The sequence below is a fragment of the Octopus sinensis genome, linkage group LG13 (genome assembly GCF_006345805.1).
Source record: "Octopus sinensis linkage group LG13, ASM634580v1, whole genome shotgun sequence".
Lineage (NCBI taxonomy): Eukaryota > Metazoa > Mollusca > Cephalopoda > Octopoda > Octopodidae > Octopus > Octopus sinensis.
The window spans coordinates 11,744,842-11,757,374 of record NC_043009.1 but is presented as its reverse complement, the minus strand read 5'-3'; the positions used below and the strand labels follow the sequence as shown (position 1 = coordinate 11,757,374).

The 12,533-nt window shown below is 38.4% G+C and overlaps 1 protein-coding gene across 1 annotated transcript in view; it reads left to right on the top strand.

Moving 5' to 3' along the window:
* LOC115218379 (protein SDA1 homolog) overlaps nucleotides 1-12,533 on the top strand; it is a 61,134-nt gene that overhangs the window by 22,262 nt on the left and 26,339 nt on the right. Inside the window, exons 8-13 of the mRNA XM_029788158.2 lie at nucleotides 3,448-3,555; nucleotides 5,500-5,569; nucleotides 6,404-6,565; nucleotides 8,159-8,217; nucleotides 9,301-9,377; nucleotides 11,431-11,528. Coding sequence (XP_029644018.1) covers nucleotides 3,448-3,555; nucleotides 5,500-5,569; nucleotides 6,404-6,565; nucleotides 8,159-8,217; nucleotides 9,301-9,377; nucleotides 11,431-11,528 — 574 coding nt within the window. The remainder of the gene's footprint in view (nucleotides 1-3,447; nucleotides 3,556-5,499; nucleotides 5,570-6,403; nucleotides 6,566-8,158; nucleotides 8,218-9,300; nucleotides 9,378-11,430; nucleotides 11,529-12,533) is intronic.

Below are 12,533 nucleotides of genomic sequence, written 5' to 3'. Positions count from 1 at the left end.
AATAACCAGTTATATACTAGTGTCAATCTATTAGCAGTATTTAGAGAATAAGAATTTATCTTTATGCAAACATTATTTTTCTTGTCTCGTTTATTAAGTAATTCTGATTTGGCCATTAAAATGAAGGATTTCTCATTTATGCATAAGTTACAGTGATTTTTATTAAGGTTATATGAAGATGTTTTGGCTAGGATATGCCATTCTAATCTATAATTAATGTTATTGTCCTTGAGTTCCCAGATGTAACTACTTCGTCTGGTAGAGTTCGCTTTACTTTTATTTCTGAAACTTGTGTGATGGGAATTACATCTAAGTTTCATTTCATTTTTAGTTGCTCCAATTGTAAGTTTTCTTGTAATTATTAGAGAGTACAACACGTTGGTAGATTACGTTTTTAGTTTTACACTTATTCAAGAATTCACAAGTATTTTTATATCTGCAGCCATATAGATTAGTAAGATTATCTGTGCCTGCCTATAATATGGGGTGGGGGTTATTATTTATAAGGTGGTTATCTGAATTTTTAGAGGGTGAGTTATTTGGGGGATCCCTTATTATATCAATTGATTAGTTACTCTTTTACTTGTTTCAGTCATTTGACTGCGGCCATGCTGGAGCACTGCCTTTGGTCGAGCAAATCGACCCCAGAACTTATTCTTTGTAAGCCTAGTACTTATTCTATCGGTCTCTTGCCAAACCGCTAAGTTACGGGAACGTATACATACCAGCATCAGTTGTCAAGCAATGTTGGGGGGGACAAACACAGACACACAAACATATACACACACATACACATATATATATATATATATATATATATATATATATATATATATATATATATACACATATACGACGGGCTTCTTTCAGTTTCCATCTACCAAATCCACTCACAAGGCTTTGGTCGGCCCGAGGCTATAGTAGAAGACACTTGCCCAAGGTGCTACGCAGTGGGACTGAACCTGGAACCATGTGGTTGGTAAGCAAGCTACTTAGCACTCAGCCACTCCTACGCCTAATGTATGAGAATATGGCCAATATGGGGCCATATTAAGTTTTGGCCAATATGGGGTTGTTGCACTTTTTATTTTTATTGCTCCTAGTTTCATAGAAGGAGTCTAGTTTTTATTCTTGATAGACGCTATAATAGTAGCTTCGTTGCTAGTTAGGCTATGGCCTACTCTAATTTTATTGCTAAAGATTTCTGAGTATTTCGTATTCATATTGAAGTGCTTATTTATAAGTCTTATTATAGGTTTAACTGTATTGGTTTTTAGTTGCAACACAAAGGAGATTATTAGCCAGATGTTATCTTTATTCCGTTTGTTATTTTTGATATTTTCGTTTTTGGTGTAGAACCTGCCCTCATTATCATTGTAGATCGTAAATTTATGGTTATAATTATTATTCTTTCTATTGTTATTTTTATTACTATTACTATCAGCATTGGTGGAGTTGTTCCTGTATGATTTATTTATTTTATTTACCTTCGTATCATTTCTGACAGGGACTTTATTGGTTCTTTGAGTTGTGCTATTTTTATTTTTATTGTTATTATTTTTCTTGATATTGTTATCATTCCCATTATTAGTATTTTTAATGTTATCATATTTAATGTTGTTATTAATATTATTATGAATCTTATCATTCTTCCTACTAATTTTGTTATTACTACTACTATTACTATTATTGTTATTCTTATTGTTTTTTGTGATTATTATAATAGACATTTTGGCTATTATTCCTATTATTATAATTTTGAATATTTATGTTATTCAGGTTATTTTTATAGGGTTCTGCGTAAAGGTACTTCATTTTTTTGCTTATAACCTGCTTTTTCTAATGCCCTGTTGTAGAATTCCTTATACTTATTAAAGGTATCTTTGTTGGACGAGAGATATGAGATTCTTTTGTCGATGTCTTGTACAAGTGCTCTCTTTATAAAGTTTGGGTGGTTGCTAAGTGCATTTATATATTTAAGGTTTGTATTCAGTTTAATGTATGGATGGTTCTTGTGGTCCCGTGGTTAGATTACAGTTGGTGTCTAAGTAGTTAATAGAATTAGCTCTTTTTCTATTGTGATGGTTAGACTAAAATGTTTAAAGAACTTGTATAGTTTTTTCTTTAGTAGTTCTAGTCTCCTATTTGAGATGTTTTTAAGGATTAATAATGCATTGTCTCTCTTAAAGGCCTCCCCTGATCTCTGGGAATTCTACACACACACACACAAAACAAGCTTCTACATCGACCCCAGTGCGTAACTGGTACTTATTTAATCGACCCCGAAAGGGTGAAAGGCAAAGTTGACCTCGGTGGAATTTTAACTCAGGATGTAGCGGCAGACAAAATACCTATTTCTTTACTACTTACAAGGGGCTAAACACAGAAGGGACAAACGGATTAAGTCGATTACATCAATCCAAGTGCGTAACTGGTACTTAATTTATCGACCCCGAAAGGATGAAAGGCAAAGTTGACCTCGGCGGAATTTGAACTCAGAACGTAGCGGCAGACGAAATACCAATTTCTTTACTACCACAAGGGGCTAAGCACAGAGAAGACAAACAAGGACCGATATACGGATTAAGTCGATTACATCGACCCCAGTGCGTAACTGGTACTTAATTTATCGACCCCGAAAGGATGAAAGGCAAAGTCGACCTCGGAGGAATTTGAACTCCGAACATAACGGCAGATGAAATACCGCTAAGCATTTCGCCTGGCGTGCTAACATTTCTGCCAGCTCACCGCCTTATCAAATCTTACTAGGTGTCAGCATTATTTCTTTTTGGAATGCATTATTCTTTGTCTAGTGGCTGCAGTGAAAGAGGTGGTATGGTGGACCCATTTGAAAGGGCTAAAGTCAGACACTTTCCTTTTTGGCCAAGGCCTCATCAACTTTTTCAAGTTCCACTTGAAAAGGAAGATGAGAGTAGAGAGGGAAGTGCTGTCTCGTGGCAAATTTATTGAAAGGTGGGTGAATATCGGAAGAATGGCCAGTATGAACGGACCAATTCTGAGGATACACCTGTAAAAAAAAAAGGTAATATAAAAGGAGAAAGGGGCTCTCAACCCCCTTTTTTGACTAGGCTCCTGTGGCTTTTATGGGTTTTTCCACTAGTAACCTTTCAAAGCGCCACCCCCTATTGGGAGTTTTTACTTGTTATATTTTCGTTGTTACCTTGCATTTTTACACGGACTTTTCAAACGGACAAAACCCTTTTTGTAATTTTCGGCCTGTATTTTATCCTTACATGTTTTATTTGATTTTTGTTAGCCCTTGTGGCCAATAAACGAATTAATTATTATTATTATTGTGCATGGCAGCAAAATAGGCCTGACGTGTGAATGCTCTATGTATATTTAAATTGTTTCGTATGTGTTGTTACTTGCTGCAGTAACAACTTGCTGTTATCCATTGTTATTTCTTTTTCTCTCTCTTTCTAGAACGTGATGAGCAAAAAGAGCACAGCTGATCTACTTTTGGGAAACAGAGTCAGTAAAAAAACGAAGAAGCGTCGGAAGCGGTTGAATAGGGCTCTTGATGTTTTGAAGGTAAAAATTTCAGCATAAAGCTTATTTTTACAACACATTTTCAAAGGAAAGGCATCTGTAAAATAAAATAGATGGGATCTTTACCTTTTGACCGACAGATTTAAAAAATACTTTTTTGTAACTAAGCACTTTCAAACTTTGTATACTTGTAGAATGTGTGACGCAAAACATCTTTTACTCTTAGCGTTGTTGAGAAAATTCTGTATGTTTGAAGCTATTTGTTGTTAAAGTTGTCGTATTTCGGTAATTTCAACCAATCAATGACATGTATTCAGCTGAATAAAATTACTGCCGTTGTGTCTGGGGAGAGTCATTTTCTTTTTGTGCCTTATAATATAACACACTCAATAATAGTTATTGAAAAGGTTGCAAGACGCAACGAAAATTTTATGACAATAAAAATAAGAAAAAAGTGGATATTTTACCGGTGAGCGTGTTACATTATAAGGCACAAAAAGAAAATGACTCTCTCCAGATACAACAGAATATGCTTCAACACATGAACTCATATAAAGAATCTTGCAAACTAAATCCAAAAACGAAATATTACTGCCGTTGTTTGTCAACAACAACTATCAGCGGTCAAAAGTATAGATCCAATGGATGAATATCTACGAAGAAAAATTTTAAGGCTCATCTCTTAATCCTTTAGTGTTAAAATTCTTCTGTCAAATGTGATGCCTATTTATTCACATCGCTTCAAATTAATAATTTTCCATTATCTTGAAGTCTTGAGATTCCTATGTGTTTAATTATTATTTTTTTTGTTCTTTTAGAATGTCATTGTAGGGTTGATGTGGAGCTCATATATGATTGGTTTGAACTTTAAGTAGTAGAGTATTTGGCCTGGCTTAACCCTTTAGTGTTTAGCCCTTTTGTTACCAACCCGGCTGAAACCGGTTCTGGCTCTGAGTAAAAATGTCTTGTTTTCATGAGTTTTGAATTAAAATCTCCCACCAAACCTTAATCACAATTTATGTTCCTAACACTAGCTGAATGATAACTAAGTTATTCTACTAAATGTACTTGTCTTTTGTTTAACCTGAAACCAATCCTGACTGAGCAGACCTATGATTTAAAGCATTCCAGCGATGGCCATCCTATCCTTATTTTTAAGTACTACATATCAAGTAGTGTTGCATGGCTCAGTGGTTAGAGCGTCGAGCTTACCATCGTGAGGTTGTGAGCTCGAATCCCGGACCGGGCTGCGAGTTGTGTTCTTGAGCAAGACACTTTATTTCACTTTGCTCATCGGCCCCTTTGCCTTTCCCTTGGATAACACTGGTGGCGTGGAGAGGGGAGGCCGGTATGCATGGGCAACTGCTGGTCTTCCATAAACAACCTTGCCTGGACTTTATGCCTGGGAGGGTAACTTCTAGGTGCAATCCCATGGTCAGTCATGACTGAAAGGGATCTCAACAACATATCAAGTACTTTATTATCTAATGTATTCCTCCCTTTTTAGTCGTAGTAGGGTATAGTTTGAGGAAGGCTTATCTGCTAATTTTTGCACAAAGCTGTGTCAGACCTTTAAATTACAGATGTTTCTCTTGACATCCTCTTATGGATGCTTCTTGCATGAGTCAGAGGAAATTTACTGAGGCAGATTTTCTATGGCAGAGTACCCATCCTGTTGCCAGCCTTTATCTGTTTCCAAGCAAGGTAGTATTTTCCCAAGACCAGGCTTGTTTTCACAGAATATTGGAAATCAGGGACTCTGCTTGTATGATAGCCACTCTCGTTTACAATTTTCACATAATGTCAAGACAAAAAAAAAGAAAAAATACACACACATGCACTTGTTGGGCAATTTTTCAGTTTCCATCTACCAAATCCCACTCGTCCAAGGTGCTGTGGAGTGGGACTAAACTCAAGATCAGAAGCAAGCATTTTTTTAACCCTGCCTGCACCCAGTAATGTTTCAGTGTTATTCTTGTTTTTCAGAAACACAAGAAGAAGAAGAGACCTGCCTGTGTCAACTTCTCAACCCTTCATCTGCTTCATGATCCACAAGGTAAGCAGGTTCTATATTTGGAAGAAGTTCTTCTGGCACGCAGGCAACACTCGAATTATTCCATTTCATCATTATCATCATCGTTTTAATGTCCACTTTCCCATGTAGCATGAGTCTGACAGACTTTGTGAAGGTAGATTTTCTACTGCCAGATGTCTTTCCTGCCACCAGCCCCAACCTGTTTCCAAGCTAATATTTTCTCATGGTCACATGCTTACATTCTTCCAAAGAACATTTGGATATTCTATTCTAACTGGTTTATTCCCAGTTATCTTTAGTTAACCTTATATTTGTGTACATGCACATCATCATCATCATCATCGTTTAACGTCCGTTCTCCATGCTAGCATGGGTTGGACGGTTCGACCAGGGATCTGGGAAGCCAGGAGGCTGCACCAGGCTCCAGTCTGATCTGGCAGTGTTTCTACAGCTGGATGCCCTTCCTAATGCCAACCACTCTGTGAGTGTAGTGGGTGCTTTTTACGTGCCAGGGGAGGCTGGCAGCGGCCACGATTGGTTGGTGCTTTTTACAAGCCACCGGCACAGAAGCCAGTCAAGGCATCCAGCTGTAGAAACACTGCCAGGTCAGACTGGAGCCTGGCGCAGCCTCCTAGCTTTCCAGACCCTGGTCAAACTGTCCAACCCATGGTAACATGGAAAACGGACGTTAAATGATGGTGATGAAAATAGAGTAGGACTTCTTTTATATAGACATTGAATGGGTATGGAAGTCCAGTAGACTAAAATAGAAATCAGAGGGGTCCTTAGTCAAAAAAATGGTTGAGAACCGCTGCTCTCTGAGATAGAAATAATCACTTTTTTATTTTGTTGCAGAATTTGCCGATCGTTTGTTCAAACAGCTACAATCTAGTAGTGAGTATTATGATGTTAAGATCCTCATGATGGATCTGATCTCTAGACTAATTGGAGTCCATCAGCTTTTTCTGCTGAATTTTTATCCTTTTATTCAAAAATACTTGCAGCCCCGACAAAAAGGTAAGTCTATGCTTTTTATTTTCTAAGTTTTTTTTTATATAATTGTATTTAAGTGTTGTTTTTTTAATCTAGTTTCCATTCTTTGATAGAGCTGGTAGAATTGTGACTGCTCTGGATAAAATGCTTAGCACCATTTCCTTCAGCTTTGCACTCTGAGTTCAAAGTCCCCTAAGGTTGATTGTGCCTTTTGTCTTTTCGGGGTCAATGAGTTAAATACCAGTCAGGCACTAGGGGTTGATGTAATCGACGAGCCAACCCACCCCCACAGACTCAAAATTTTAGGCCTTGCACCTATAGTAGAAATGATTATATGATTGAGTTAATAGAATCCATTACTGCTCTAGACAAAGTGCTTAACCCTATTTCTTTTGGCTTTGCAGTCTGAGTTCAAATTCCACTAAGGTCAAATTTGCCTTTCTTCTTTTGGGGATTGATAGAATCAGTTTCAATCAAGTACTAGGGTTGATGAAATCAACTAGCTCCCCTATTCCCTTAAAATTTCAGGTCCTGTGCTTATAGTGCAAAGGATTATAAGATGTTCAGTTGTGATGAGGTTAGGCCACTGAACATAGTGACTACATTTTCTGATCCTAAACACTACTTTCTTCAGTGTCTGAGTGGTTAAAAACAGTTTTGGTCAAAAGAAAACCTCATCCATGGAAATGTGGATGTAAAACAGTAAAGATAAATTTTTATTATTTTTGCACTGGGGAAATAAGCAGCTAATAAATGTGGCAGCCTCTAAATTGTTGCACGAACTGTGCTATGGGATTGAACCCAAAATCACATAGTTCCAGATTTGATGCCTTACTGGCACATGGAAAAACATTCAAGCAAGGTCGTTGCCAGTGCCGCTGGACTAGCTCCTATGCAGGTGGCACGTAAAAAACACTATTTGAGTGTGACTGTTGCCAGTACTGCCTGACTGGCCCTCATGTCAGTGGCACGTAAAAGCAACCATTATATTCTCGGAGCGGTTGGCGTTAGGAAGGGCATCCAGCTGTAGAAACTCTTGCCAGATCAGATTGGAGCCTGGTGCGGCCATCTGGTTCGCCATCCCTCGGCCAAATCATCCAACCGACGCTAGCATGGAAAGCGTACGTTAAACGATGATGATGATTATGATATACTTATATATACATCTAGATTCCTTGTCTTGCAATGTTACATGGTGACCCTGTCAGTGCAGGTGCCACTTAAAAAGCACCCAGTACACACTGTAAAGTGGTTGGCATTTGGAAGGGCACCCAGCTGTAAAAACCATGCCAAAACAAACACAGAAGCCTGGTGCAGGCTCTTGCCTGGCCAACTCCTGTCAAACCGTCCGACCCATACCAGCATGAAAGGTGGACGTTATGTGATGATGATGATGATGCCCATACACACATAGATGCGATTTCTTTTAGATGCATCTTAATATAACAATCATACACACTCACTCTCACTGATTGAGGAATACATGTCTGGAATATAGTAACTCTAACATATAGCTGAAGGCAAAAACAATGTTATTTGTTATCAAGAAACATGTGTCAGAATGTCTAAGAAATACAGTAAAAATATAATTTTGTTTCTGTGTATTTGTTTTGATAGATGTGACTAAGATTCTGTTATTTGCTGCCCAGGCTAGCCATGATCTTGTCCCTCCTGATGTAAGTATTTATTGTTTATACTCATACTGATATCAGTCTTCTTGTTTCTATTTTTCTATTTTTATTCAAGTATAATACACCATTGGTTATGGGTAATGAAATCATTGGAAAAGTAACTCATCATTATTTCAGTATGGGAAATGGATGTTAAATTTTGGCGATGATGAGTTGATGACGATGCAGGGCCGACACATCATCATCATCATCATCGTTTACCGTCTGCTTTCCATGCTGGCATGGGTTGGACGGTTCAACTGGGGTCTGGGAAGCCAGGAGGCTGCACCAGACCCTGTCTGATCTGGCAGTGTTTCTACAGCTGCTTGCTTTTCCTAACGCCAACCACTCTGTGAGTGTAGTGGGTGCTTTTTACGTGCCAGGCAAGGCTGGCAACAGCCACGATCGGTTTATGTTTTTGAGTTGCATAATAGTGATTTTATCTCTAATTTATATTTTATATATATATATATATATATACACACACACATTCACATGCACACACACACATATATACTTGAGTATGTATATGTATTTGTGTGTACCTCATCAAATGAACATCACCATCATACAAGCAATGTTAATCATTTTCAGTCTTCCATAATATGTCTGGTTTGAGAAAATATTACCTTGCTCAGAAATAGATAACAGTAGGCAAAAAGAACGGCATTTGGCAGTAGAAAATCTACCTCAGCAAATTTCGTCTGACCCAGGCAAGGAGGGAAAAGTGAACGATAAATGATGATATTGTATCTAAAATGATACAATACTGTACCGATGCCATGTTAAAAGCACTCACTGTATAGTAATTCGTGTTAGGAAGGGCATTGAGCTGTAGAATCCTAGCCAAATCAGATTAAGGCTCCTCTGCTTGCCAGCTCTAGTCAGACTGTCCAACCCAAGCCACTATGGAGAACAGACATTAAAAGGTGATGATGATGGTGAATGAATGGATGTAACTCAAGCACCATTTAATGTGTAAAACTATAGTAAAAATGTTTGGAGTTTTTTTTGTTTGTAATTTACTTAACTTTGACTTAGTTATCTTATTTCTTGTTTCCATTTGTTTTCATCCTAATATATTTGAAGGTTATAGAGAATATCGTTAAAACTATTGCCTACAACTTCATAACAGAACGAAATTCTGCCGATGCCATTGCTGTTGGGTAAGTGACTTTGGTTCGTTCATTCTTTGACCTATCAAACCTGAATCATCGTCATCATCGTCATCATCCTATGACATCCATTGTCCATGCTGGCATGGATTGAACAGTTTGACCAGAGCTAGCAAGCTGGAGAGCTGCACCAGGTTTCAGTCAGATTTAGCTCAGCTTCTACAGCTGGATGCCCTTCCTAATGCCAACCACTTCACAGTGTATGTTGAGTGCCTTTTATGTGGCACCAGCATACGTGCCTTTTATGTGGTACAGGCACGAGTGCTTTTTTATGTGGCGCCAGCACTGGACTCTTGCAGGCCAATCCTTTTCCCTAAGCGGAGTGGCCTTAATGCTTCTGCTGTGAAGGACAGGTTTTCTTGAGTACAGCAAAGTGTCAGGTATCTCGGCCCTTTGTCTTCTTGTCTGTACTTGCATGTGAAAGTAGACCTGAAATCAATGTGCTCTTGATTGTGGTTGTTATTGCTGTTATGGAGTAAATGACTTGTTATGTTGTTGAATTTACTGATTCATGGGCTGTTGCAACAGCCCATTTGGTGACCCTGAAAGGTGACCACGGCAGGATTTGAACTCAGAGCATAAGGAGTAGGAATTTTTACTTGATCCTAGTTGATGTTATTGGTTCCACTAACTTAATTTAAGTGCTTTACATAACCTGAAAAGGTCTCAATTAAGTTAGTGGAACCAATATCATCAACTAGGATCAAGTAAAAATTCCTACTCCTTATGCTCTGAGATCAAATCCTGTTGTGGTCACCTTTCAGGGTCACCAAAGTAAATTATCCCTTACCATATCGCGGTTCACCTATCGCAGTTTATTATTTAAGCTTACGTCGATTCCTCTGTGGTGTTGTTTTGCATTTATAATAAAATAAATATATACAAATTATAAAAATAATTTAAAAAAAAAATACAGTACTGTTTCTACTTCAGATTTTCAGTTGTTACCAGCGTTGCCTTACTGGCACATGAGAAATAAAATTTAAGCGAGGTCGTTGCCAAGTGCTGCCGGACTGGCTCCTGTGAAGGTGGCACTTAAAAAATACCACTTGAGCATGGCCATCGCCAGTACTGCCTGACTGGCACGCAAAAGAACCCATACACTTTCGGAGTGGTTGGTGTTAGGAAGGGCATCCACTTGTAGAAACTCTGCCAGATCAGGTTGGAGCCTGGTGCAGCCATCTGGCTTGCCAGTCCTCAGTCAAACCGTCCAACCCATGCCAGCATGGAAAGCGGACGTTAAACGATGATGATGATGAGAGGTTGTGCTGTGCATCCAGGATTAATATACCATAGCTTTCTCAGTTAATATACTCTTTTTAGATTGAGTAGACGAGTTTCAATACTCAAGACAAGTTTGTAAACTTTATTTCAAGAGGACATACAGGTGAATAACTTCCCAACCGTAATACGTAGAGGTACAGTCATAGCTGTGTGGTTAAGAAATTTGCTTTGCAACCACAAGGTTTTGAGTTTAGTTCCACTGCACAACACCTTGGGCAGCCTTCCAGTTGGCTTGGGTGAACCAAATCCTTATGAGTGAATTTAGTAGGCACGCACATTTATATATACAAAGGCTTCTTTCAGTTTCTGTTTACCAAATCCACTCACAAAGCTTTGGTCAGCCTGAGGCTATAGTGAAAGTCACTTGCCCAAGGTGCAACACAGTGGGACTGAACCCAGAACCATGTGGCTGGGAAGCAGGCTTCTTGCCATACCACCACATTTCTGCCTGTGTTTGTTTACATCCCCATAATGTAGAGGTTCTGCAAAAGAGACTGAAAGAGCAAGTTCTAAATTCAAGATATAAGTACTGGGGTCAATTTATTCAACTAAATCTTTAAAAGGGTTGCCCCAGAATTCTTGCAGTCCAGTGACTGAAAGTTAAAGGTATGTGTCTTAAGTTAACAGAAATGTAAGTCAAATAGAGTAAGATGTTGCACACATCATGACACACCTGTATTGGAAATTGAAATAACCACTTGATTATTAGTACATATTGATAAATATATTGGAATCCATATTTCTCATTTTATTTTTTCAGTTTAAATGCTGTGAAAGAGATTATTTCTCGTTGTCCATTGGCATTGACTGAAGAGCTTATACAAGATTTAGCTCAGTATAAGTCCAGTCGGGAAAAAGGTAACTGAATCTTTATTATTATTATTATTATTATTACTATGATTATTATTGAGTGAGAGAGCAGTGCATGCCATCAAAGTGACACAGGGGTAAAATGTACGAAGCCCAGTATACTCATCATGATTACCCGTCTGATAAGGGTACACCAGGCACATGCATCACAACCATATGTGCTCGACATGGTGATCTTATATCAAGATAAACAGCGCATGACCTTGCAGGTGGGGCCCAGTTAGATTTTTTTTCAGGTTGAGTAGCCCATCCCGCTCAAAAGGTCCCTGAATAAGGGTTGTTTAAGGATGTTGAACGAACCATCCATGTTTCCAAAGGGGAATTATCAAAACCTCCAAGAATCCCTCTCAACACATGGCTATGATGCTCCCCCACTACTTCTGCTCAAGATCAGAGATGCACATATCATCAGCCACTAAGGGACATGCTCAACTGGTTATGGTCAAACAACTGACAAGCAAATCTGTGGTATTGAGCAGAATATTTGCTGTAGCCCATCTTTTATACCAAGACAAAACAATGTACATGATAACACTTCCAATCAGTTAAGATCAGAAGCCATGAGAACCACTGCCTGATATTATTATTATTATCATTAAGATAGTGAACTGGCAGAGTCATTAACATGCTGGGCAAAAAATACTTCGCAGTATTTTGTCCATCTTTATGTTGTGAGTTCAAATGCTGCTGGTGTCAACTTTGCTTTTCATCCTTTTGCAGTCAATAAAATAAATACCAGTTGAGTATTGGGGGTCGGTGTAATCGACATAGCCCCATTCTCCCAAAATTTCAGGCCTTGTGCCTTTAGTTGAAAGGATTACTATTATTATTATCATTAAGATGATGAGCTGACAGAATTGTTAACATGCCAGGCAAAAATGCTCAGCAGTATTTCGTCTGTCTTCGTGTTCTGAGTTCAAATTCTGTTGAGGTCAATGTTGCCTTTCATCCTTTCAGGGTCAATAAAGTACCAGTTAAGTACTGGGGTCAATG